Source organism: Macrobrachium nipponense, chromosome 15 (genome assembly GCF_015104395.2).
Source record: "Macrobrachium nipponense isolate FS-2020 chromosome 15, ASM1510439v2, whole genome shotgun sequence".
Lineage (NCBI taxonomy): Eukaryota > Metazoa > Arthropoda > Malacostraca > Decapoda > Palaemonidae > Macrobrachium > Macrobrachium nipponense.
This window is the reverse complement of record NC_087208.1, coordinates 60,048,658-60,072,599: the sequence shown is the minus strand read 5'-3', so window position 1 is coordinate 60,072,599 and position 23,942 is coordinate 60,048,658. Positions and strand designations below refer to the sequence as shown.

The window sequence follows — 23,942 nt, the reverse complement described above, 5'->3', positions numbered from 1 at the left end:
TTATTGAGCTGTCTCTTACCCTCCACCAAGGGTGCCAATCAGCTAAGTATATATCTGTCAGGGAAGTTCATGTACAAAAATGATATTGTTAAACTACAATAAAGTTTTGTACATACTTACCTGGCAGATATATACGATTAAATGGCCCACCCAGCCTCCCCTCAGGAGACAGGTGGAAGAGAAAAATCTGACAAGCTTACGGGAGTGGTTGTACATCCGCCACCCAGCGGCGGGTAAGGTAGACCACCTGACCTACCTGTCGCGTGTGCCGCGAGATTTGAAATTCTGTCGGGAACGTCGGAGACTATAGCTAAGTATATATCTGCCAGGTAAGTATGTACAAAACTTTATTGTAGTTTAACAATATCATTTCAGGACATTTCTAGATCGCTTTGGGCTAAAGCCACCCAGGACCTTTTGGCCCAGTCGGCAAGAAAACCTCGCCCTTCCTTCCCTACCAAGGCCTAAGAAGGAGAAGTCAAGTGCTCGAGAACCCTTTCGAGGGGCTTCTTCCTCAGAACCTCTACGTTTAGAGGTCGTAGGCCTTCAAGAAGAGGTAAGACTTTCGCCAGTCAGTCAAAGCCCCAAATAACTTGCAAGTCCTTCAAACAACGGTGGGCGCCAGACTCTTAGGATTTGCGGAAAGTCTGGGCCCAGAAAGGTGCGGATCCTTGGACCCTTTCAATTTGAGGAGAGGTTACCTCATCCCTTTCGTCACAAGACCTCCCTTGACGACCAACCCAAGGGAGTTTGACGGCCAGGTACAGAGACCCATCATGAATCAAGCTCTCCATCTAGCAGTAGAACAGATGCTGGAGAAGGAGGCTATCGAACTAGTGACAGACCATCATTCATCAGGCTTCTACAACTGCCTTTTCCTAGTTCCGAAGTCCTCAGGGGGATGGAGACCGGTGTTGGATGTAAGCGCCTGAACTTCTTGTAGAAAAGAAGTAGTTCACGATGGAAACACCTTCATCAGTGCTGGCAGCACTTCGTCCAGACTAAGGATGGTTTCCTTGGATTTGCAGGACGCTTACTTCCATGTACCGATCCATCCTTCCTCGAGGAAGTTTCTCAGATTCATGATGGGGGGAAAAATTTTTCAGTTCAGGGCTCTGTGTTTCGGCCTCTCGACGGCCCCTCAAGTGTTCACGGGGATCTTGAGAAACGTAGCTCAATGGCTTTCATTTGAAAGGGGTGAGGGTATCCATGTACCTCGACGATTGGCTGATAAGGGCCAATTCAGAAGATCATTGTTTATGAAGGACTTGCAAGTAACATTAGAATTGACGCAGGCGTTGGGACTTCTCGTCAATTTCAAGAAGTCGTCGCTAATTCCCGAACAAGAGTGTGTGTATCTCGGGATACAGATGAACTCTCTGAGTTTTCGGGCTTTTCCCTCTCAGGAAAGGATAGCCCGAGGATTCGAGATAGTAACAACCTTCTTAGGGAAAGAAGTATGCACAGCGAGGGAGTGATGAGTCTGCTGGGGACGCTCTCCTCGCTGGAGCAATTCGTTTCCCTAGGAAGGTTGTACCTGAGACCGCTCCAATTCTTTCTTCATCGGAATTGGAGTCGCTTCTCAGGATTGACGTTCTCCCTGTCGTTATCCCAGGAAGTCAAGAAACATCTCATATGGTGGACAGATCCCAACCTCTTTGCGAAGGGACTGTATCTTCAATCCCAGACCCCCAACCTAGTGTTGTTCTCCGACACGTCGGACATGGGGTGGGGGGCGACTCTGGGAACCAACGAGGTGTCAGGTACCTGGGTGGGGGACCAGGTAGCCTGGCACATCAACAGAAAGGAGTTGATGGCTGTGTGGTTGGCTCTGAAAGCTTTCGAGCCCAAAGTCAGAAGATCGGTAGTGCAGGTCAACGCGGACAACACTACAGCTCTGGCATATATCAGAAAACAGCGGGGGACGCATTCCTTCTCCCTGTACGAGACAGCAAGAGACCTTCTTCTGTCGGCAGAAGAAAGGGGAATCAAGCTTCTCACCAGGTTCGTGCAGGGAGAAAGGAATGTAAGAGCAGATCTCGTCAGCAGGAAAGATCAGGTCCTTCCCACAGAGTGGACCCTTCATTTGGATGTATGCCAGAGCCTGTGGAAGTTGTGGGGCAGGCCACACATAGACCTCTTTGCCACGTCGAAAAACAGAGACTGGATCCTTACTGCTCTCGATATCGGATCCAGAGGCATTAGCAATAGATGCTCTTCTACTAGACTGGAGTGGACTCGACGTCTACGCGTTTCCCCCCTTCAAGATCCTGGGGCTAACTATCAAGAAATTCGTAGAGTCCGATTCAACGAGAATGATCTTAATCGCTCCCTTTTGGCCGGCCCAAGAATGGTTCACAGAGGTACTGGAATGGTTAGTGGACCTTCCAAGATCGCTTCCGCTAAGGAGCGATCTACTCAGACAGCCCCACTTCGACAGGTACCACAAAAATCTCCTCGCTCTCAGTCTGACTGGCTTCAGACTGTCCAAAGTCTGGTCAGAGCGAAAGGCTTTCAGCAACAGCTGCTAAAGTAATCGCAAGAGCGAGGAGCACCTTCCACCTTGCGTGTGTTTATACCAGTCAAAGTGGGATGTCTTCAGACGATGGTGCAAGAGGAAGAAACATTTCCTCTTCCAGTACCTCTGTGACCGCAAATTGCGGATTTCCTAATTTTTCTCAAAGAATGAGTGTCATCGTTGTGTCAAACTATTAAGGGATACTGCAGTATGTTGGCGGCGGTATTTCGGCATAGAGGCTTAAATATCTCCGATGATAAGGACCTGCATGATCTTATTAGATCATTTGAAAACCATAAACGTTCTCATGTTGTACCGAACTGGAATCTAGACGTAGTTCTACAATTGCTTGGATCGTCTAGATTCGAACCTCCTGGCTCAGCCTCTTTCAAGGACCTGACGAAGAAGGCTCTCTTCCTTATGGCCCTAGCTACAGCTAAGAGGGTGAGTGATCTCCAAGCTATTGAGGGCAATGTCGGGTTTAAGGAAGATTCTATGGTGTGTTCGTTTCTTCCAGGGTTTCTTGCAAAAAAGGAAAACCCATCACGTCCTTGGCCAGGAGCTTTGAAGTTCCCGTGGTTACCTCTGGTAGGGGAAGAGCCTGAAAGAATCTTTGCCCCTATGAGGAATTATGAAGTATTACCTTAAGAGGAAGGGGCAACTTAAGGCTAATCAAGATGTTGCTTTGGTGCTCCGTAAAGGACCCCACTCGGCCATGTCGAAGAATGCTCTTTCCTTCTTCCTGAGAAGTCTTATTACAGAGGCAACAGTTGCCTGCAAAGGAAGAGCATTTTAAACTACTGAAAGTGAAAGCTCCCGAGGTGAGAGCCATTGCAACTTCACTTGCATTCAAAGAAAAATATGTTCTGTGCGGAACTTGATGGAGGCGACTTTTGGAGATGCCAGTCGGTTTTCGCAAACCACTACTTACGTGATGTAAAAATCACGTATGATAAATGCTTCGCCTTGGGTCCTTTCGTATCGGCGGATTCGGTGCTGGGGCAGGGAGCTGAAAACTTATCCTGTTTAAATTTTGATATGTTACCCGCTATATTTTGTATTTGTGTTTTTGGTTTGTCTGAAAGAGGTTGCAGGCGGGGCACCTCTTTTTGGTCGTATAGTATTTAACCCTTCTTGTTATTTTGGTTAGGTGGTTCTGGTGGGTTTTTTGGGCTCCGTTGCAGAAGGGTAGTTGGTAAGGATCTGTTATGTAAGCAGACAAGGTCCCTTTAACAGGATCCGACTTGGATTCTACCACAGAAGGGGATCACATATCCCAGTGGTAGATCCGAGAGTCTTTCAGCAACAGGTCACGTACCTAGCTGTAGCTCTCCAGGCAATGCAGACTCAGAGACAGTATCTATGAAGTCTTCATCCTGAAAAGGTGAGAACCAAGGTTTTTATATTCTACAACATAGTTGTTTCCCTTCTTACCTGTATTATTTAGCTGTCTCTTACCCTCCACCAAGGGTGCCAATCAGCTAAGTATATATCTGACAGGGAAGTTCATGTACAAAAATGATATTGTTAAACTACAATAAAGTTTTGTACATACTTACCTGGCAGATATATACGATTAATGGCCCACCCAGCCTCCCCTCAGGAGACAGGTGGAAGAGAAGAATCTGACAAGCAAGGGGGATTGGTTCGTACACCCGCCACCCAGCGGCGGGTAAGGTAGAACCACCTGACCTACCTGTGCGTGTGCCGCGAGATTTGAAATTCTGTCGGGAACATCGGAGGACTATAGCTAAGTATATATCTGCCAGGTAAGTATGTACAAAACTTTATTGTAGTTTAACAATATCATTTTTATGCCCATCCCCAAGGGGAAGGTTCTAAACAGTACCCGTGAGGTATGTAAGCTAGTAGTTACAGAATCCGAGAGGTACAGTAGTAGTCTTCAGCTTTACATTCATCCTAATGTAGGCCTAACCTACATTAGGATACCTGTATACTCCCTACAGAAAAAATGCCAAGATGACTGTTATTCAAACATTTCTGATCATATATTTAGTGTTAACAAGGGGACTTAAATTTCTCATATAGTATTGTTGTCTGTGTCAGCCTTAACTTTTAGAAAGATAGTTGCTCCATCGCTTTGTAAGGTGCTGTATGCTCCATGCTGTAGTTTATGAATTATACAACTCATGTAACTAAAGAGCTCTGAAAGCACTACTGCTGCATAGTAGTAGCCCCTACCTTTTTCATAAATATGATTTGACTGAAGTTAACATGGAAGTAGAATTAATTCAGCATTGTTTTCATTATGAAGTTTAGCTTTCCTGACTGCCTCCATTTTTTCCCCATGAATAACACATCACTTTTGGCTTTCATTTAATGTTTCTCACCCGGAATAAACAAAATTTTCTTTATATTCATCTATTTCAAAAGTAACAAGTATTTTATGGAGTTATCTAACTGTAATTATAATGTAATTATAGCCTAGTTTTCAGCTAACACTGTGGTTTGATTTCATGAAAATGATTGAAATACTCCTTACTTCTAGGTCATCAAGGTTTAGGTGCTTCTGTGGCAAACAGGAAATATGTTGAAAGTGCCCCTCGATGATTGTGATACTGCTGAGAAAATGGCTGATCATAAACCAAAGAAAAAGAAGAGGCACAGTGATCAGTCTCTTGACAGTAGTGCTTTAGCTACTGAAGAACAGAAAAATTTAGTTTTAGATGTCATATCACCAAATGATGAAGGAAGCTCCATAACTCCTACGAAAACTAAAAAGAAGAAGCGTTCTTATGATCCACATAATACTACAGATATTCCAGACCTCAAGGAAAATGGCATAAATAAAGAAGCTAATGGTGATATTGTGGGTGAAGAAGTTGTTGATGAAAAGAGTTGTGAAACTAAACATAAAAAGAAGAAAAAGAAACACGTTGAAGAAAGTGATGAGGTCATTAATCCATTTACCAAGGAAATACAGGGTAGTCCAGGGGTAATGGCAGGGGAAGTGCTGGGTGAAGGTGAACAGAAAGAAAATCATGAGTTGGCTGTGGAAAGTGAAGACGGGACACCTCACAAGAAGAAGAAGAAAAAAAGAAAGGAGAGAGAATCTTCTGACCAAAAAATGGAGCATGTGACACCTGATGCTAATGATGAACTATTTACTCGGGAAAAGATTAATGATGAAGAGTCACGCACTGCTGGAGGATGTTCTGAGCTGATCAAGTTAAGGAAAAGAGAAAATCAAGGTAAGTTAGAAGTGCCTGTTGTGCTAAGAATGAAAGGCTTCCAGAAAATGTTGAAATACATTCAGTGTTTTTCTATAATTCCTCTTTGTATTGGACAGGATTAAAAACAAGAGATTCATTTACTCAAGTTTTATAATCTATGTAATGTATAGCAATGTAGTTTTTAATTCTTGAAGTATTTATTGTATTTTTTTTCATATTCTGTCAACAACACTTTTGAACATGAGTTTTGAATGTGGACTCAGTAAATATGAATGCAGTCTGTGAGATAGAAGCCATTTAATATATCTCTCTATAAAAGGAAGACCTAATGTAGAACTATGTTGGTGGTTTTGTGCACGAATGAAGATCAGCTATCTTTTTAACTTCATAATCATCTTCTTCCTAACCATCATAATCTTCACCCTAGTGTAATTTACAAGGATGCAAACTTTCATCTCTTACATTGATGTAACTTTGGCAACAACATTTGAAGTTACCAAAACTTGATAGCCAAGTAAGTTAACTAGGGACAAGGGAGTGAGCTGTGGTGGGTAAAACCCACACATTGTACTGCTGGCATCATTTTGTCTTTGGCAGTACTGCTGTCCAGATGTTTCTAATTAAATTCTTTCTGATTAAGTTAGAAGACTAGATCTGCAGAGAGGAGTTCTGTTTCTGCAAGTACACTAAGTTTCTTGAGGAAGATTTCCTTTTACAAGATCTTTGACTTGTGAGCAAATAGTCAGATATCCATATCTATCTTCTCGTAAATTCTTAATGAATAATATAGAGGATGGGCTCTGCAGAAGAAAGAAGTTCTGCTTGTAATATTAGTCTGTGTTCATTTATAAGTATTTTCCTGTGCAATACCTTGTCTTATGGGCAAATAGTTGGATATCTAGATATATTCTGTAAGATGTCACACTGTAGTTAACTATTTTATCCGGCTTCAGCTGAACCACCTTCACCAAAGGTATGTCTATATGAAAGATTGGGTTTGTATATCCAGAAACAATATAAATTTTCTTGAATATGCAAAATCTGTGTACAGTAGTATAAACCTTTTACCTGTAGAAAATTTATTAAACACACATATAAGGTACGGCTCCCAGTATCAAAGAAAGCCAAGTTGAATTCTGAGGTCATCAAAAGAGCAAGTTGATTCCTGAGGTGGTGAATGACGTGACAACAGAGCCCCCTTAACATTATGGGTACTGCAGAACAAGTGCCAGAGGAAGAGACAATTCGAAAAAAGAAAAAGAAGAAGCGTAGTGATAAATCTTTTGAAGAATTTGCTCCTCCAGATACTGCTGGAGGAGAAGGTGATGTTTCAACTGTTACTTCACAGAGTGATGCAGGAAGCTGCATCTCCTTAAAATCTAAAAAGAAAAGGCATTCATGTGATGCCTATGACTTTGGAGATAATGCAGATAATTTGGACGCTCAAGAAAGTGAGGTAAAACACAAAACTAAGAAGAAGAAGAAACGTTCCCTTGATGCTGATGTATTAGTAGAAAGTACAAGTAAAGAAGACACTGAAGCAAATGAGCACGAACAGTTTCATAGTGTAGCTGACAGGTGCAGGTTTGATGGAAGAAGGCTGTAAAACACCAGGCAAAAAGAATAAAAAGAAAAAAAGAAAAATTAAAGATTTAGAAGAAAGCACAGAGCAGATAAAGAGTGATGATATGGAGATAGCTCAAACATTTAGTTTTAATTTTAGTATTAATGGTGAAAGTTTAGGTGCTGAGAAAAAGGAGAAATTTTGGTTTTTGGAAAATGTGCAGAGTGAAAGTGAACAAAAGAAAGGAAATTATGTAGCCAGCTTCAGTGACATAGTCACCACACAAGAAGAAGAGAAGAAAGAAAAGAGAGTATCCTTTGCGCAGGATATACCTGAAATGGATGATTACACCAGAAATGGAGCCAAGGATACCAGATTGGAGGGAAGTAAGCAGGAAATGAGCAAGAGGTACCAGAAATGGAAGGAAGGTATCAGATCAAGAGATGTCAGAAGGAAGTGAAGGATTACCAGAAAATATGGATGAGTTGGCACCTGTAGAGGACGAGGATGGTTATGCAAGATCTCAAAGAGCTGAAGGATTCACTATTGTTGATAAAGTGAAAAGGATAAGAAAAACTGAGGTAAGTTAAACAATTTTTACAATTTTGGTAACCACTCTTGGTAATTTTGTTGACATTTTTATTAGTATGTATATTATTTTATTTTGTCCTTGTCAGAAGGGAAGAAAATTTCTGCCATATTGTAATTTGATTTGTTTACTCCATTTTAATTTCCCAAGGTACACTAGGTGTGTAGTGTAGCTAGAGCTAATAAAAAGCTGAAGAGTACCTTTGGTGCTGTCCTTTGAGCATATACATTTTTGTCTCACTTTTCATCCATTCACTATGGCCTCCTCTGGCTGTATAACTTCTTTAAATTTCCACTGATCAGGTTTATAGTCTGTAAGAATCAGGCCTTTTGTGAGCCATAGAAGATTCTGGGGAATGCTATGCAATGATTCTGGTAGACTTAATTTATACAGCCACTCTAGTCAATGTAAAATTTTGGGCTACTGTATTGTGATTTCTGTTGTATTACATTAATTGCCCTGTATATTGTTTTTCTTATCAAAGATGTTAACCAGTAACCAGACCACAGAGTGGTATTCATAATGCAGGAAAAAGTTGAAATATGTTTGACAGCTTGTGAATGGAGGACATAGGTAAAGAAAGCAGTGACACAGAAACCAAGAAGTTGTGGACTCGAACATGACTGGATGAACTTGCTTACAGAGAACTACACATAATTACTGACAGGGACCAGGCTGAGACGAAAAATTAGCTTGTTACATATTTATGCTATGTCTTTATCAGTTAGTGGGGTCCTCAGAAGGCATATCTTGGACCCAGTAATTATCCTTTTTGTACATGAAAACTTACCCAGCAGATATATACTTAGCTATAGACTCGGTCATCCCGACAGAATTTCAAAACTCGCGGCACACGCGACAGGTAGGTCAGGTGATCCACTATTCCCGCCGCTGGGTGGCGGGGTCTGGAACCATTCCCGTTTTCTAAGCCATAATTTCTCTGTCGGTTGAACGGACAACACCTATTGTTCGTTCCTCCATCTTGGATTTCAACTCGTTTGCCGAGAATTTGGATTGGTTTTTTGGTGACGTATTCTGTTTTTTCTCTGGCTTGGCATACGCTTATTGTGGACTGTTTTTCGACTTTGGTATTGGCTACTCTTTCACGATGTCTGACGCTAAGGCTTCACCTATGTTTAGAGTTTGTAGTAGGGAAGGTTGCAAGGTTAGGCTACCGAAATCGGCGGTAGATCCTCATAGTGTTTGCGCTAAATGCAGAGAGAATGAATGTTCTTTTAATAACACCTGTATTGAGTGCGAAAACCTAACAGAGCTTGAATGGAAGGAGTTATCTTCATATGTTAGGAAGCTTGAGAGAGATAGAGTAAGGAAGGCTTCAGCTAGGTCATCTAGTAGATCTTGTTCTCTAGAACAAGAAGTTGTTAACTCTCCTACTAACGATTTTCCCTTAGCCTCAGCTGCTTCTCCCTGTGCTGAATCCAAAGATTCTTCTTCAGAGAGGGAAAATGTTAAAGCTTCCATCAAGAAACTGCAAGCTCAGTTACGAGCTCTAAATGAAGGTAAGAGTGGTGATAGTGATTTGTGCAGTGTCCCAGTGCAGTGGAGGGGGCGTCTGACCGGTTCCTCATTGCTTCCTAGGCCTAGACCTCTTCCAAACTCCCAGGACCAGGGGAGGAGAATGTCGAAAGCCGCAGGGAGGATGCAGAACATCCCCAACGGTCAGGCGTCCCTTCGGCAGATCCTGTTGTAAAGTCCCAGGCTGCCTTGGATAGCCGCAGAAAGGCATCCTAAGGGAGTGTTTTTCGGCCTCAGACTCTTCCTCTCCTAAACGAGGATGGAGTTCCGCCTCTCTATCGCGCCCTTTGAAGAGAGCCTGGAAAGGCGCCAAAAGGAGGACGCGGCTGATTCCAGCCCAGAGCGTTTTCCGAGAATTGGCCCTTGGTACCTAAGAAGACGAGACAAGAGGAGCCCCCTCTCTTCAGGATCCTACGAAGAAGTTTCTGATAAATCTGCAAGAGCAGTTGGCCTCTTTAGTAGGCTCCTTCGCTAAGGATTCAACAAGGAGGAAAGATGTTTCGCTCCCTGTAAGAGTTCCTCTAAGCGCCCCTCTTCGTATAGGAGAGAACCCCCACAATCTCCAAGGCGATTATCGCCTTCGTCGAGAGACTCCTCGGCCAGGAGTTCTTCTCCGGACAGGAGAGTCCTTCGCCCTATAGGCTTTCTTCTCCAAAGCGCCCTCTGGGTGGGCAAGGCTTTGAATCCTGGTAGACAGGAAGAACGTAGCCTCTCTCCTGCGAGACGCCGTGAATCGAGCAGAAGTCTCGAATCGGTTTAGGTTCAAGGAACCTAAGAGAAACTAAACCAATTTAGGTATCAGGATCCTTTGGACTACAGGACCAGGAGCCAGGCAGGCGCAAAGAGGCAGTGAGACGCAAGAAAGGGCATCAAGAGCCTCTCAAGCCACAGGATTCAGGACGTCAGGAGTCTGCTAGAAGGCAGGAGTCAGGACGCCATGAGTCAGGACGCCAGGAGTCAGGGCGCCAGGAGTACGTTAGGCGTCAAGAGTTAGGGCGCCAGGAGCCTGTTAGGCGTCAGGAGTCAGGGAGCAGGGATCCATTCAAGCGCCCTGAATCAGGGCGTCAGGAGCCTATCAAGCGCTGCGAGTCTGGCGAACCTCAAGTGCCTAGACAACAAGAGTCTAGTAGGCGCAATGATTGTTTCGGACCGACAGGAGCCTCATTCTTCGCATAGAAGTTCGAGCGTTCAGCGCTCCCCTTCTCGGGAAAGGAGTACTTCTCCCGGGAAGAGCCCGATCACTCCCAAACGGTCTCCTTCAGTGGATCCGTTGGAAGAAGTATCGGAAGAGGAGGAGCCCGTAGATGTAGCAGTTTCTGACTACAAGACTCTCTTCATCCTGCTGATCCTCCTTCACCAGGATCATTAATGTCGAGCACAAAAGCTCACAAGTCGTCTTTCCTTCGTCAAGATGCGCCCTGCTCTTTGTATGAAAAAAGGCCTTAAGACCGTTTTCAGAGTGGTTAACCTCAAGAAGGGAAGCGGGCAAACAGTTTTTTTCCTGCCCTCCTTCCAAGTTTAACAGGTAAACCGGGAAGTGGTACGAGGACCAAGGAACCAATGGGGTTAGGCCTCCCTTCATCCGCAGACGCAGATTTCGCCTCTCTAGTGGACTCTTCCAGGAGGAAAGTCTTTGTTTCTGCTAAAGCAACATGGGGCATGTGTGAGCTAGACCACCTTCTAAAGGGCCTCTTTAAGACCATAGAAGTTTTCAACTTCATGGACTGGGTTTTGGTTTTGGGAGCGTTAGCTAAGAGAGCTCAGGACACTGACTTTGTCTCCATGGAGGAACTTTCAAGCGTCCTGGCTTGCTTGGACAGAGCGGTTATGGACGGTTCCGTAGAAGTTGCCTCACTTTTCGGAACAGGAGTCTTAAAGAAGAGATCGGTCTTTAGCTCTTTTCTAGCAAGAGCCGTATCACCCTTACAAAGAGCATCTCTTCTTTTTGCACCTTTGTCCCCTCATCTGTTCCCACAGGAGACTGTTAAGGAGGTTGCAAAATCTCTTATGGAGAAGGCAACTCAGGATCTCCTCACTCACTCGGCCAAGAAGTTTAGGCCGCCGTGCCTATCGAGAAAAGAGAGACCCTCTTTTGTACAGCCCTTTCGAGGTGCCTCCTCTTCTAGGACCCCTCTTAGAGGTCGCAGACCAGATAGAAGGAGTAGACCATCTAGAAGGTCCTTCGGGAAGTCTAGATGAACAGGGAGTCCTCCAGACAAAAGTAGGCGCCAGACTACTCCACTTTGCAAAAGTCTGGGCGCAGAAGGGAGCGGACTCTTGGTCCCTCTTGATCCTGAAAAAAGGATACTTGATCCCCTTTCAGGGAAAATCCTCCCTTGACGACAACTCCAAGGGAGTTGACTGCAAGATACTCGGATCCGGTCCGAAAGCTTTGCTATTTTGCAGGCAGTGGAACAGATGATTTCCAAAGAAGCGGTAGAACTGGTTCAAGATCTCCAGTCTCCAGGATTTTACAATCGGCTGTTCCTGGTACCGAAAGCATCGGGGGGATGGAGACCGGTTCTAGACGTCAGTGCCCTGAATTTCTTTGTTTTGAAGAAGAAATTTTCGATGGAGACGTCTTCCTCTGTTCTGTCTGCTCTTCGTCCAGGGGACTGGATGGTGTCCCTGGACCTTCAAGATGCGTATTTCCATGTGCCAATTCATCCGGCAGCAAGGAAATATCTAAGATTCATGTTCAAGGGAAAGTATTCCAGTTCCGAGCGATGTGTTTCGGACTTTCGACTGCCCCTCAAGTCTTCACGGACATCATGAAGAATGTAGCTTATTGGCTACATCTGGAAGGGATCAGGATCTCATTATATCTGGACGATTGGCTAATAAGAGCCCAATCGGAGAAAAAATGTCTGGAGGACCTTTTATTTACTCTAAATTTGACAAAGTCCCTGGGACTTTTAGTCAATCGCGAGAAATCCATGCTGACTCCCCCAGCAAAGTATTTGTCTATCTGGGGATTCAGATGGATTCTCGGGATTTTCTAGCGTATCCTTCGCAGGAAAGGAGAGAAAACGCTGCTTAGAAAAGGTGGCAGTCTTCTTAAGGAAAGAACATTGTTCCGCGAGGGAATGGATGAGCTTACTAGGGACCCTCTCCTTGATGGAACAGTTCGTTTCCTTAGGAAGACTACACCTAAGACCCCTTCAATTTTATCTGAAGGAGAGATGGGATTGGAAGTCCAACAATCTGGGAGAAACCTTTCCGATCTCGAAAGGAATCAAGGAGAATATCCGCTGGTGGTTAGATCCACAGAAACTAAGCAAGGGAATCTCCCTTCACTAGAGAACCCTCGCCTAGCGTTATTTGCAGACGCCTCAGATTCAGGGTGGGGAGCGACCCTAGGTTGGAAGAAGTGTCAGGCACTTGGGAAGGAGAACAAGTGTCCTGGCACATAAACAAGAAAGAACTAACAGCCATTCTTCTAGCTTTAGTTCATTTCGAGGAGCAGGTCTCAGGTCTGGGGATTCAAATCCACTCGGACAACACAACAGCCCTCGCATATATAAAGAAACAAGGGGGGACGCATTCCTTTTCCCTGTACGAATCAGCAAAGGATCTGCTGATTTGGGCTCAGGAAAGGAAGATCTCTTCTCACAAGGTTTGTGCAGGGAGAGAGAAAGTCCGGGCAGATCTGTTGAGCAGAAAAGACCAAGTCCTACCCACGGAATGGATCTCAATCCTCAGATTTGCCAACAACTGTGGCATCTGTGGGGAAGGCCCAATATAGACCTGTTCGCGACCAACAGAATCACAGATTAGAGAACTATTGCTCCCCGATCTTGGATCCACAAGCAGTAGCAGTAGACAGCTTTCTGCTAGATTGGACAGGCTTGGACACATACGCCTTCCCTCCTTTCAAGATAGTAGGGGAAGTATTGAGGAAGTTCGCTGCTCGGAAGGAACAAGAATGACCCTCATCGCTCCCTTCTGGCCAGCTCTCATTGGTTCACAGAGGTGCTGGAGTGGTTAGTAGATTTTCCAAGATCGCTTCCACTAAGGAACGATCTTCTCAAACAACCCCACTTCGACAGATTTCACAAAAAACCTCCCACCCCGCTCTAAGTCTGGACCGCCTTCAGACTGTCGAAGGACTTGTCAGAGCAAGGGGCTTTTCGCGTGAAGTGGCGAAGGCTATTGCAAGAGCCAGAAGAGTCTCCACCTCTAGGGTATATCAGTCGAAGTGGAGTTGTTTAGAAGATGGTGTAAGAGGAAGAAAATATCCTCTTCCAGTACCTCTGTAAACTGAAATCGCAGATTGTTCTTCTATATTTGAGAAAAGACTGTAACCTGGCAGTATCAACAGTGAAAGGTTACAGAAGTATGCTGGCCTCAGTCTTTCGACATAGAGGACTAGATCTGACCAATAATAAAGATCTCCATGACCTTATAAGGTCTTTCAAAAACCACGAAGACCATATAATCAAGAAACCTAGCTGGAACTTGGATGTGGTCCTCAAGTTCCTAATGTCGGAAAAATTCGTACCGTCTCACACAGCTTCTTTTAGAGACTTAACTAGAAAAGTCCTTATTCCTCTTTGCGTTAGCGACAGCTAAGAGAATTAGCGAGTTGCAAGCTTTGGAAGGTAAAGTGGGTTTTAAGAAGGATTTCAGCGATTTGCACCTTTAAACCACTTTTTAGCAAAGAATGAAAATCCCTCAAAACCTTGGCCAAGAAGCTTTGAGATAGGAGGACTCTCTTCACTAACAGGAAGAGAACTAGAGAGGACTTTGTGTCCAGTCAGGGCACTCAAGTTCTACCTGAAGAAGAAAGCGTTGCTAGGAGGTACAGAAGAAAGTCTTTGGTGCTCTGTAAGAGATCCGAAAAGATCGATTTCAAAGAATGCCCTTACATTCTTCATAAAGGATGTAATAAAGGAAGCTCACCTTACTTGCAATGAAGAGCACCTCGAAGGTTTCTTCAGCAGTAAGAGCGCATGAAGTTAGAGAGCCATAGCTACGTCAATGGCATTTCACAAAACATGGTCTCTGCAGGCACTTATAGAGTCTACGTTTTGGAGATGTAATTCTGTGTTTGCCTCTAATTACCTAAGAGAAGTAAAAATTTCTTACGAAAAGTGCTTTGCTCTGGGAGCGTATGTTTCGGCGAATTCAGTGCTGGGAGAAGGGGCTGAGGCTAATCCTTCGTAACTTACTTTAGTGTTTAATTTATCTTTTATTGGTGGTTGTTTTTATTGGTTGATTGTCAGAGGGAATAGGGAACCCTCTTGCAATTCATAGATTATAACAGTACTAACATGGTCAGGTGATCGGGATTGGCTTCAGTGCTCCTTGTGATTACTTATAGTAACCTTAACTCTGTCATGTAAGAGGGCGAGTCTCCATTGATATGACAAAGGTCAAGGCTCTACCATGTAAGTGGGTCAGCCCCCATTGGTACGATCCAGAGTAGGCTCTGTCGCGTAAGCGGGCTAGCCCCCATTGACACGATCCAAAGAGTTATTCAGCCACAGGTCCATACCTCGCTGGGACTCTTGAGGCAGGGCAGACTCATCGACAGTAGTCATGAAGTCTTCAGCCCAATCAGGTAGGAACCATGGATTATTTTATCCAAGAACATATGTTGTTTTTTCCCTGTTTTTTAATGTATTTAGTATTATCATTTTGTTTTTAGCTGTCTCTTACCCGCCACCAAGGGTGCCAATCAGCTAAGTATATATCTGCTGGGTAAGTTTTCATGTACAAAAATGATATTGTTAAGATACAATAAAGTTTTGTACATACTTACCTGGCAGATATATACGATTAATGGCCCACCCATCCTCCCCTCAGGAGACAGGTGGAAGAGAAATTATGGCTTAGAAAACGGGAATGGTTCCAGACCCCGCCACCCAGCGGCGGGAATGGTGGATCACCTGACTACCTGTCGCGTGTGCCGCGAGTTTTGAAATTCTGTCGGGACGACCGAGTCTATAGCTAAGTATATATCTGCCAGGTAAGTATGTACAAAACTTTATTGTATCTTAACAATATCATTTTGAATGATAGACAGTGGGTTAAAGATTCTTTGGAATAACAGTCCCACAGTATTTTGAACTGGAAGAAAAATCTTATACAAAGTTTGGCTATTATTTCATGTTTAACATAGTGCAACTTAAATTTTGATTGTGAAGAAGAAATGTGTAACCCTAGCCAATAAACTGAATTATGGTTGTTATCATATATCATCTACCTTTTCTTAGGTTGATCGTGTTTTACCTGAATGGCTTTCAAATCCTACGACTGTAAGCACGAATCTTGCAGAAGGTATTCCTGTGGAAGATATGGCAGGGTTTGACCCATTCTTCTCAAAGTGCCTCCGCAGTGAACATATTAAAAAGTTCTTTCCCATTCAAGTTGCTGTTATTCCTGAGCTCTTATCCAGTTCAAATCCTGTGTCAATGAGGTAAGCATATATTAGCAGACAACTTTTTATGATGTAGATTGTTGAAAAATGCTAATACATATTTGATATGGGTCTTTAGAAAAACTGCAGTCAATACTGTAATTATATTTTATTATCAAACTTACTGTTATGTGACTGCAGTTGTATGTTACTGTTATTATTAATTTAATTAGACTACAAATTACATTTCTAGAATCATCATATAGCTAGCCCAAAGGATTTCTTTAACAAACAAGGGTTAAACTGTTCTTTGGTGACAATCTACATAAATTTGATTGGGTGATATATCAGTAATTTTTTTAGCAAATGTATCTGTATGTACAGTAAAGTATATATATTTTTTTTATGTATGCAACTTACCAAGTAGTTACATAGCTATAGTTTCTAAAACCGTCGGCAGCTAGAATTTTTGAAAATCGCGGAAGCGCTAGTTTGTTTTGGTCAGGTGATACCCCCCGCCCACTATCAGGGGAGTGAGGAACCAACACCGTCCGAAAATCAGTTGTTTCTGCCGGCTGGTACTGTCAACACAGTTTCAGTAGCAGCGGAATTTTTGGGATTCATTGCCATCGCTCTTTGTTGGAGTTATTTGGTGGAGTACTCTGAATATTGAAAGTTTTGTTTTCGGTGATAGCTATTTAGGAATTGATAATAGTTTTAAATAGTTTTGCATCGAAAAAATTCACTAGTTTTGAATTGGTCTACTTAATGTCAGACACTAGTTCATCTGGGATTAGGTATTGTAGTAAAGGCTGCAATACTAGGATCGCTAAAGTGGGTAATGATCCACATTCAATTTGCACATGTTGTAGGGGTCAGACTTGTACGCCAGATCAAACTTGTGGGGAGTGTATTAATTGGAATCAAAGAAATTGGAAGATCTTGACTAGTTACACGAACAAGTTAGAGAGAGATAACAAGAGAAAAGCGGCTTCTAGAGCTAAAGCAAAAAACTTAATTAGTCAGGAATTGTCTAATGATAATTTGTCTCTTTCTGAACCTTCCCCTCCACCTGTCATTCCCAGTCCTAATCTTGGCTCTCTGACACCCGTACCCGATGCTGTGACCAATTTAGAGGCAAGAGTCGATCAGGAATTTTCGATCATGCTCCAAGCAATGGAGAAATTAGGAGCATCCGTGAAAACTAATGGACAAGGTAAATGGTGAAGTGAGTGCAAGTGTAAGTGTGGTGGAGGAGGTGGCTGTTCGGCCCACTGATTCTCCTAGGCAAAGGTCCCTGTCAAACTCCCCAGAACCTGGGAGGAGGCATACTGGAAGCCCAAGGGAGGTTAGTGGGGTCTGCCCACGAGCAGTCGCCCCCTCAGGCGATTCTGTTGACAAATCCCAGATCGTAACAGAGTGCCATTGGGAAGGCGTCTCTAAAGGAGTACCATTGTTGTCTAGTGCTTCCGGCTCCAGGGAGTCCTCTCCCAGGCGCCAGTGGTGATTCCATGACGAGTCCTGTCCATTGAAAAGGAGGGCTCGTAAGTTGTCTCCCTCTCCGGTCCCCTGTAAAAAGGCTAGCCCTTTACAGAAGGAACAGCCTTTGTGTAGTTTTTGGGACTCTCCAGAGAGATTCTCTCAAGATACGGCAGGAGAGGGACGTCGTCGTCGAGAAAGTCTTCCTCTTGGCAGACGTTCAGAGGTGAAGAGTACGGGGAAGAGTAGACTCTCGGAGATGTCTTCAGCATCGGTCCGCACATGTAACACTGAAGGACAGGTAAGACTGCCACCAGTCCCTCCTGTAATCCCCGAGACTCCTGGGAGACATCTTCAGCGTTCGGAGCATGAGAACTCGCCGACTCCCGAGCACCCATCGGCACCACAGTTTGCCCGCTCGCCAGAGCAGCCTTTGGTGCCCAAAACTTCCACGGTGACGCTAGAACAACCTTTGGCTCCTGAGCGTCCATGGGCACCCAGGAATACAGTTGCAACCGAGCATCCACTAGCTCCCGAGCGCCCACTAGCGCTCGGGAATCCACGAGAACCCGAGCGCCCACTAGCGCCCGAGCATCCACAGGTATATGTGTAACCAAGTGCACAGAGGGAGGGACCAGTCTGAAGTGCTCGGTCAGCCTATGTCATCAATTTCAGCTTCGGGTCTACCGACAAGACTTCAGGTGATGGCTGCCCCCGATCATTCTCTGTCAGCCATCCAGAATAAGTTAGACAGATTTTGGGCTTTTTCAATCTGCGGCGCCCCCTATCCAACCTGTAGAGACCTTATCACCTATTTCTTCAGTTGAAGAAGAAGAAAAAGGAGAAGAGGAGGATAAAGAGTCTTCTCTCTGCCTACAAAGCCTTGCTTTTTTACTTTGTAGACAATTTTTCAGATTCATTCTCGCCAGTAACCCCCACGTCTCCTCTCCAGTGTCTCCGTACAGGAGGGACAACCAGGAAGACTCCAGGAAGTTACCGAAACTAGTACTGCTTTTTTCAGCTCGAAAAGCGTTAACCTTTGGCTTGAGGATAAGAGGGATCAAGGCAAAGTCAACTTCTACTTCCCTCCTTCTCATCTTTCAACTAGGAGACACTTGTGTTACAAAACCGGAGAAGCTCTCTCTTTGGGTGTGTCTGCCTCCGCCCAGGGAGACTTCTCCGCGCTTATTGACTCGGCGAGAAGATCGGCTTTCAACTCGGCCAAGATAATGTTTACGGCGTCAGAATTAGACCACCTCATTAAGAATATCTTTAAGGTATTCAAAGTTTTTAGTTTCCTGGACTGGACAGTAGGATCCCAGGAACGTAAACTGAAGAGCTATTCAATGTTGAGTGAGGAAGCTTTTACAGACTTTCCGGGAGTGATCTCCTGTTTAGATAAGAGGATTAGAGACGGTTCCGCGGAACTAGCCTTTCTCTTCGTGTTAGGTATCCTAAAGAAGAGAGAACTATGGTATTCTTTTACGTCCAAGGGAGTATCTCGTACCCAAAAGTCTACCTTGTTATAATCGCCCTTGGATAAGAAGCACCTGTTTCCAGAAGAGAGAGTAGTGCTAGTTGCCTCCAAATTGCAGAAGAAAGCAACACAGGATCTTCTCTTGCATTCCACTAAAACGGCCCTCGCCAGCCAGCCGAGGACAACCCTTTCAGGGCAGGGGATTTGGTAGATATTTCCCAAGCTCAAGGGGCAGAGCACGTTTCACCCTTAAATCTATTAAAAAATCCTCAACCAACCCCTCGACCAAGAAGTAGTGTATCAGTCCTTCGTGCGCCGGTAGGAGCGAGGCACCAGTTTTGGGAAGAATGGGAATCAAGAGGGGCGGAACCTTGGATCGTAAAGGTTTTAAGAGAAGGATACGATATTCCATTCAAGAGAAAGCCACCGTTATCAGGCTCTCCGATAGCTTTGACAGCTTACTCAGGAAATTCAAAGAAGTTCATCGCCCTTTCGGAAGAGGTTTCGTCTCTCTTGCAAAAGAAAGCAATAGAGTTAGTAGAGGAGCCACTAACACCAGGGTATTACAATCGTCTGTTCGTTGTTCCCAAGTCATCAGGGGGATGGAGACCTGTATTGGACGTAAGCACTGTGAACCTTTATGTGCAAAAGACAAAGTTCAAGATGGAGACGAATCAGTCTGTCCTTTCATCAATCCGTCAAGGGGATTGGATGATCTCCATCAATATGGAGGATGCATATTTTCACATCCCAATACACCAAAACTCAAAGAGGTTTCCGCGTTTTGTCTTCAGGGACAAAATATACCAGTTCAGAGCACTGTGTTTCGGGCTTTTGACCGCACCACAAGTCTTCACCAGAGTGCTAGCTCCCATTGCGAAATGGTTACATATAGTCGGGATAAGGATATCCCTTTACTTGGACAATTGGCTTCTCCGGTCACAAACAAAGGAGAGGTGCACGGAGGACCTTCAGAAAACCCTGACTTTAGCTCAGGATCTAGGACTGTTAATAAACAGACGAAAGTCGCAGTTACTCCCCAGTCAGGAATTAGTCTACATATTTGGGGATGAGGATCAACTCAGTGAGTTTTCGGGCTTTTCCATCCCCTCAAAGAATCGAGTCGTGCCTGCAGAAGGTAGTGAAATTTTTAGTTCTCCAGGAATGTTCTGCAAAGGAATGGATGAGTCTTTTGGGCACTCTATCCTCAATAGAACAGTTTGTGACATTAGGAAGACTGCATGTGAGGAACCTACAGTTCTTCCTCAGAGCGAATTGGAACAGAAAGAAGTTTCCGGACTCTTTTGTGTTCCCTATCACACAGGAAATAAAAGAGGACCTGCAATGGTGGAAGTTAAGAGACAGACTTGCGGAAGGGAGATCCCTCCCAACCTAGCGTTCTTTTCAGACGTATCAGATCAAGGTTGAGGAGAGATTCTGGGGGAAAAAGAAGTATCAGGAGTTTGGAATGCCGAACAAAAACGGTGGCATATAAATTGAAAGGAACTGACTGCCATCCACTGGGGATTGCTGAAGTTCGCGGACGAAGTTCGCAACAAAGTAGTGGCGATACACTCGGACAGCACGACAGCGCTCTCCTACATAAAGAAACAAGGAGTGACACTCGTTTTTTCTCTGCGAGACGGCAAGGAGCCTGCTGGTATGGGTGAATTGGAATGAAACCACATTAATTCCGAGGTTTGTTCAGGGGAAACTCAATGTTCTCGCTGACGAACTGAGCCGCAGGAGGCAAGTACTTCACACAGAATGGATGGTGAATCCAGTGGTATGCCTCGTATTGTGGAAACTCTGGGGGAAACCCATGATGGATCTGTTTGGCACAGCAAGAAACCATTGTCTCCCCCTTTACTGTTCACCAGCCCCGGACCCAAAAGCATGGTCGACAGATGCGATGCTTTTGGACTGGTCGAACAGACTTGTACACTTTTCCTCCATTCAAGATGGTGAGAGAAGTCATCAACAAATTTGAAACGCATCACAACGTTTTGATGACTCTCATTGCTCCATTCTGGCCAGCGCAGGAATGGTTTCTAGATCTTTTAGATCTTCTAGTGGATTGGTCAAGGTTACTTCCTCAGAGAACAGATCTACTCAGACAACCCCACTTCAGGAGGTTCCATCAAGGACTATCCACTCTGTCTCTACCCGCTTACAGACTGTCCGCAACTCTTACAAGCGAAGGGGTTTTCAAGACAAGCGGCGAGTGCTATTGCGCAGTGCAAAAGGGAATCTTCAAGTAAAGTCTATCAGGCAAAGTGGGCTGTGTTTAGAGTCTGGTGTAAAAAGCATAATGTTTCGTCTTCTAAAACAACTATAAACAAACAAAAAAAAAAAAAAAGAAATAGCAGATTTTCTATTATATTTGAGAACAGATAGAAATCTGTCTACTGCGACTATCAAAGGCTATAAGGTGATGTTGGGATCTGTTTTCAAGCACAGAGGATTGGAAGTGTCGTCGAATAGAGATCTTGCAGATCTCATTAAGTCCTTTGATATAGAAAAACCCAAAGGTCGAAGATATTATCTTGGAACCTAGATGTAGTACTTAAGTGGTTGTTGGAAATTCCGTGTGAGCAGTTGCAAAGAGCATCGTTGAGAGATTTGACGAGAAAGACTTTATTCCTAGTAGCCCTGTCTACAGCTAAAAGGGTAAGCGAAATAAATGCCATGGACAAAAGAATAGGCTTTGCACAGGGTAATGCGGTTTGCGCATTAACCTTGGGGTTTTTGGCAAAAAACAAGATCCCTTCCAAACCGTGGCCTCGTTCGTTCAGTATCAAAAACCTCACAGACTTGGTAGGACCGGAAGAAGAAGAGAGGTTGCTCTGCCCAGTCAGAGCTCTTGAAATGTTATTTACAAAGAACAGAGAAAGTTCGGGGCCCGTCCGATCGTTTATGGTGTTCGGTAAGGAATCCGACGCGCCCGATGTCTAAAAACACCCTGGCGTTCTTCTTACGTAGCGTGATTGTAGATGCTCATTCACAAGTGAAAGAAACCGACCTTAAGAAACTTAAAGTGAAAGCTCACGAGGTAAGAGCAGTGGCAACCTCTCTCTCGTTTAAACACAATAGCTCGTTGGACTCGATTATTCAAGCAACGTATTGGAAATGTAAATCAGTGTTCGCCTCTCATTACTTGTGTGATATTGAAACAGTATATGAAAATTGCAGTACCCTGGGCCCGTATTTAGCGGCGGGCACAGCATTGGGTAAGGGTGTGTAGGAAGTCATACCTTCCTAGTCTATATCTTCCCCTTGAACGAGGTTGTTGAAGTTTTGAGCTAATCCATGGATCCCACCTCCTACAATATGGGATTCAGCTATGTAACTACAGTGGTATCTCGACATACGAAAGGCTCAACTTACAAATTTGTTTCTTGTTTTACTTCATGATCGTACTTGCTATGTTATTTTAATATATCCTTAAAGAATCCTAAGCATTTCTACGGCTGCTCTGTGAATTCTTGAACACATTAATGTGTAAATTTTCAATCGGAATAAAATGATGTTCTGCCGTTAACACAAAATATTTAAATAACATAAAAGCTTATTACAGTGGTACCTCGACATACGAAAGGCTCAACTTACGAAAAACTCGAGATATGAAAGCAAATACGAAAAATTTTACAGCTCTACATACGAAAATTGCTCAAGTTACGAAAGGTTGTTGCTGTAAAGTCCCGAGATTCGCCCAGACCACCGAGAACAATTTTAAAACTCCCGCGCCGCCAACTGAGTAAACTCGCCACCATCCTCCCGCTCTCCCATTGGTTCCTGCTGCTAGTCACCCCTTAAGATCCTGCTCTCCTATTGGTCAGCATCTACCCCTTGTGCTTTAAGTATTCTATTGGTAAAAGGATGCTGTAAATTGAAAAACTTATTCATGCAATACATTTAATAAAAAAAAAAAAAAAACATTAGGTAAAGATAGAATAAAGAATAGAAATGAATGTGGTATTATACTGTTTGGTAGTTTCAGTAGTTGAAGAGAGTAATGAAAATTATGGACTTACTGTAATAGGAAAAGTGATTGCTTGGCGATCGTTCGATACTCGTAAGTGCTGGATGTAAACAGAAATTTGGAAGCTTTTTTTTTTTTTTTTTTTTTTTTTATTATAGTTAATGGTTACTTAATAATTATTTGAAATGAGTACATGCAATACATTTAATAAAAAAATTGTGAATTAGATATCATAAAATATAAAATAAATCAGACTGCCAACAAATAGTACGTATTTTTTAGAATTTTCTGTTTTAATATTACTGTACATATATGTTTCATTATAGCTGTCAGTAACTCGGTATCTCCATTAGGTAAAGATAGAAATAAAGAATAGAAATGAATGGTTATTATACTGTTTGGTAGTTTCATTAGTTGAGGAGAGATACTAATGAAAATTTATGGCTTACTGTGTCCTAGGAAAAGTGATAGCTTGGCGTTCGTTCAGTACTCGTAAGCGCTGAATGTAAACAATCGATTGGAAGGTTTTTTTTGTTTGTTTGTGTATTATAGTTAATGATTAATTAATAATTATTTGAAATGAGTACATACTGATTATTTATAATTTTATTGGCCTATTCTAAGCTTTTAGCTTCTTAGGTTTAGATGTCAGAATCATAGACTAGGCTACACATATGCTAAAGTCCTAATATATGCAGTAAAAATGGGGTTTGAACATTACATGCAGTTGAATATTACTCAAAGTATGTACAGTATTTTGCCTTTTTGGAATCATATTTCTTCGTCGGATCGGCGTCGTAACCCTAGAACATGTGTTTAGGTCTGGAAATATAATTTTGTACATGAACTTTCCTGTCAGATATATACTTAGCTATACGTCTCTGACGTCACGACAGAATTCAAAACTCGCGGCACATGCGACAGGTAGGTCAGGTGATCTACCTTACCCGCCGCTGGGTGGCGGATGATAAGAAACCAATCTCCCTTTCCAGCCAGAATTTTTCTGTCGCCGGTGACGACTACACCTGTGGTTGTTACCTCCTGACAGCTTTATTCATTTCTCGTTGCCGTGGATAGTTATTTTTTGGACTGACTTTCGGTGAAGTACCTGATCTGTTGGCTTGGCATACGCATTTGTGGCTTGTTTTTGGATATTGATTTGGATTTTCTTTGATTTCGAGATGTCGAGTTAGAGGTTAAGAAATCTTCTATGTTTAGAGTGTGGCGCTATGGATGAATGCA

General features: G+C 43.5%; 1 protein-coding gene across 3 annotated transcripts in view; it reads left to right on the top strand.

Moving 5' to 3' along the window:
• The window catches only part of LOC135194997 (ATP-dependent RNA helicase DDX51-like), an 87,648-nt gene that overhangs the window by 41,981 nt on the left and 21,725 nt on the right, over positions 1-23,942 (top strand). For all 3 annotated transcript variants that reach the window (XM_064221266.1, XM_064221265.1, XM_064221264.1), the window contains exon 4: positions 15,620-15,822. In XM_064221266.1, the coding sequence (XP_064077336.1) occupies positions 15,620-15,822 (203 nt within the window). The remainder of the gene's footprint in view (positions 1-15,619; positions 15,823-23,942) is intronic.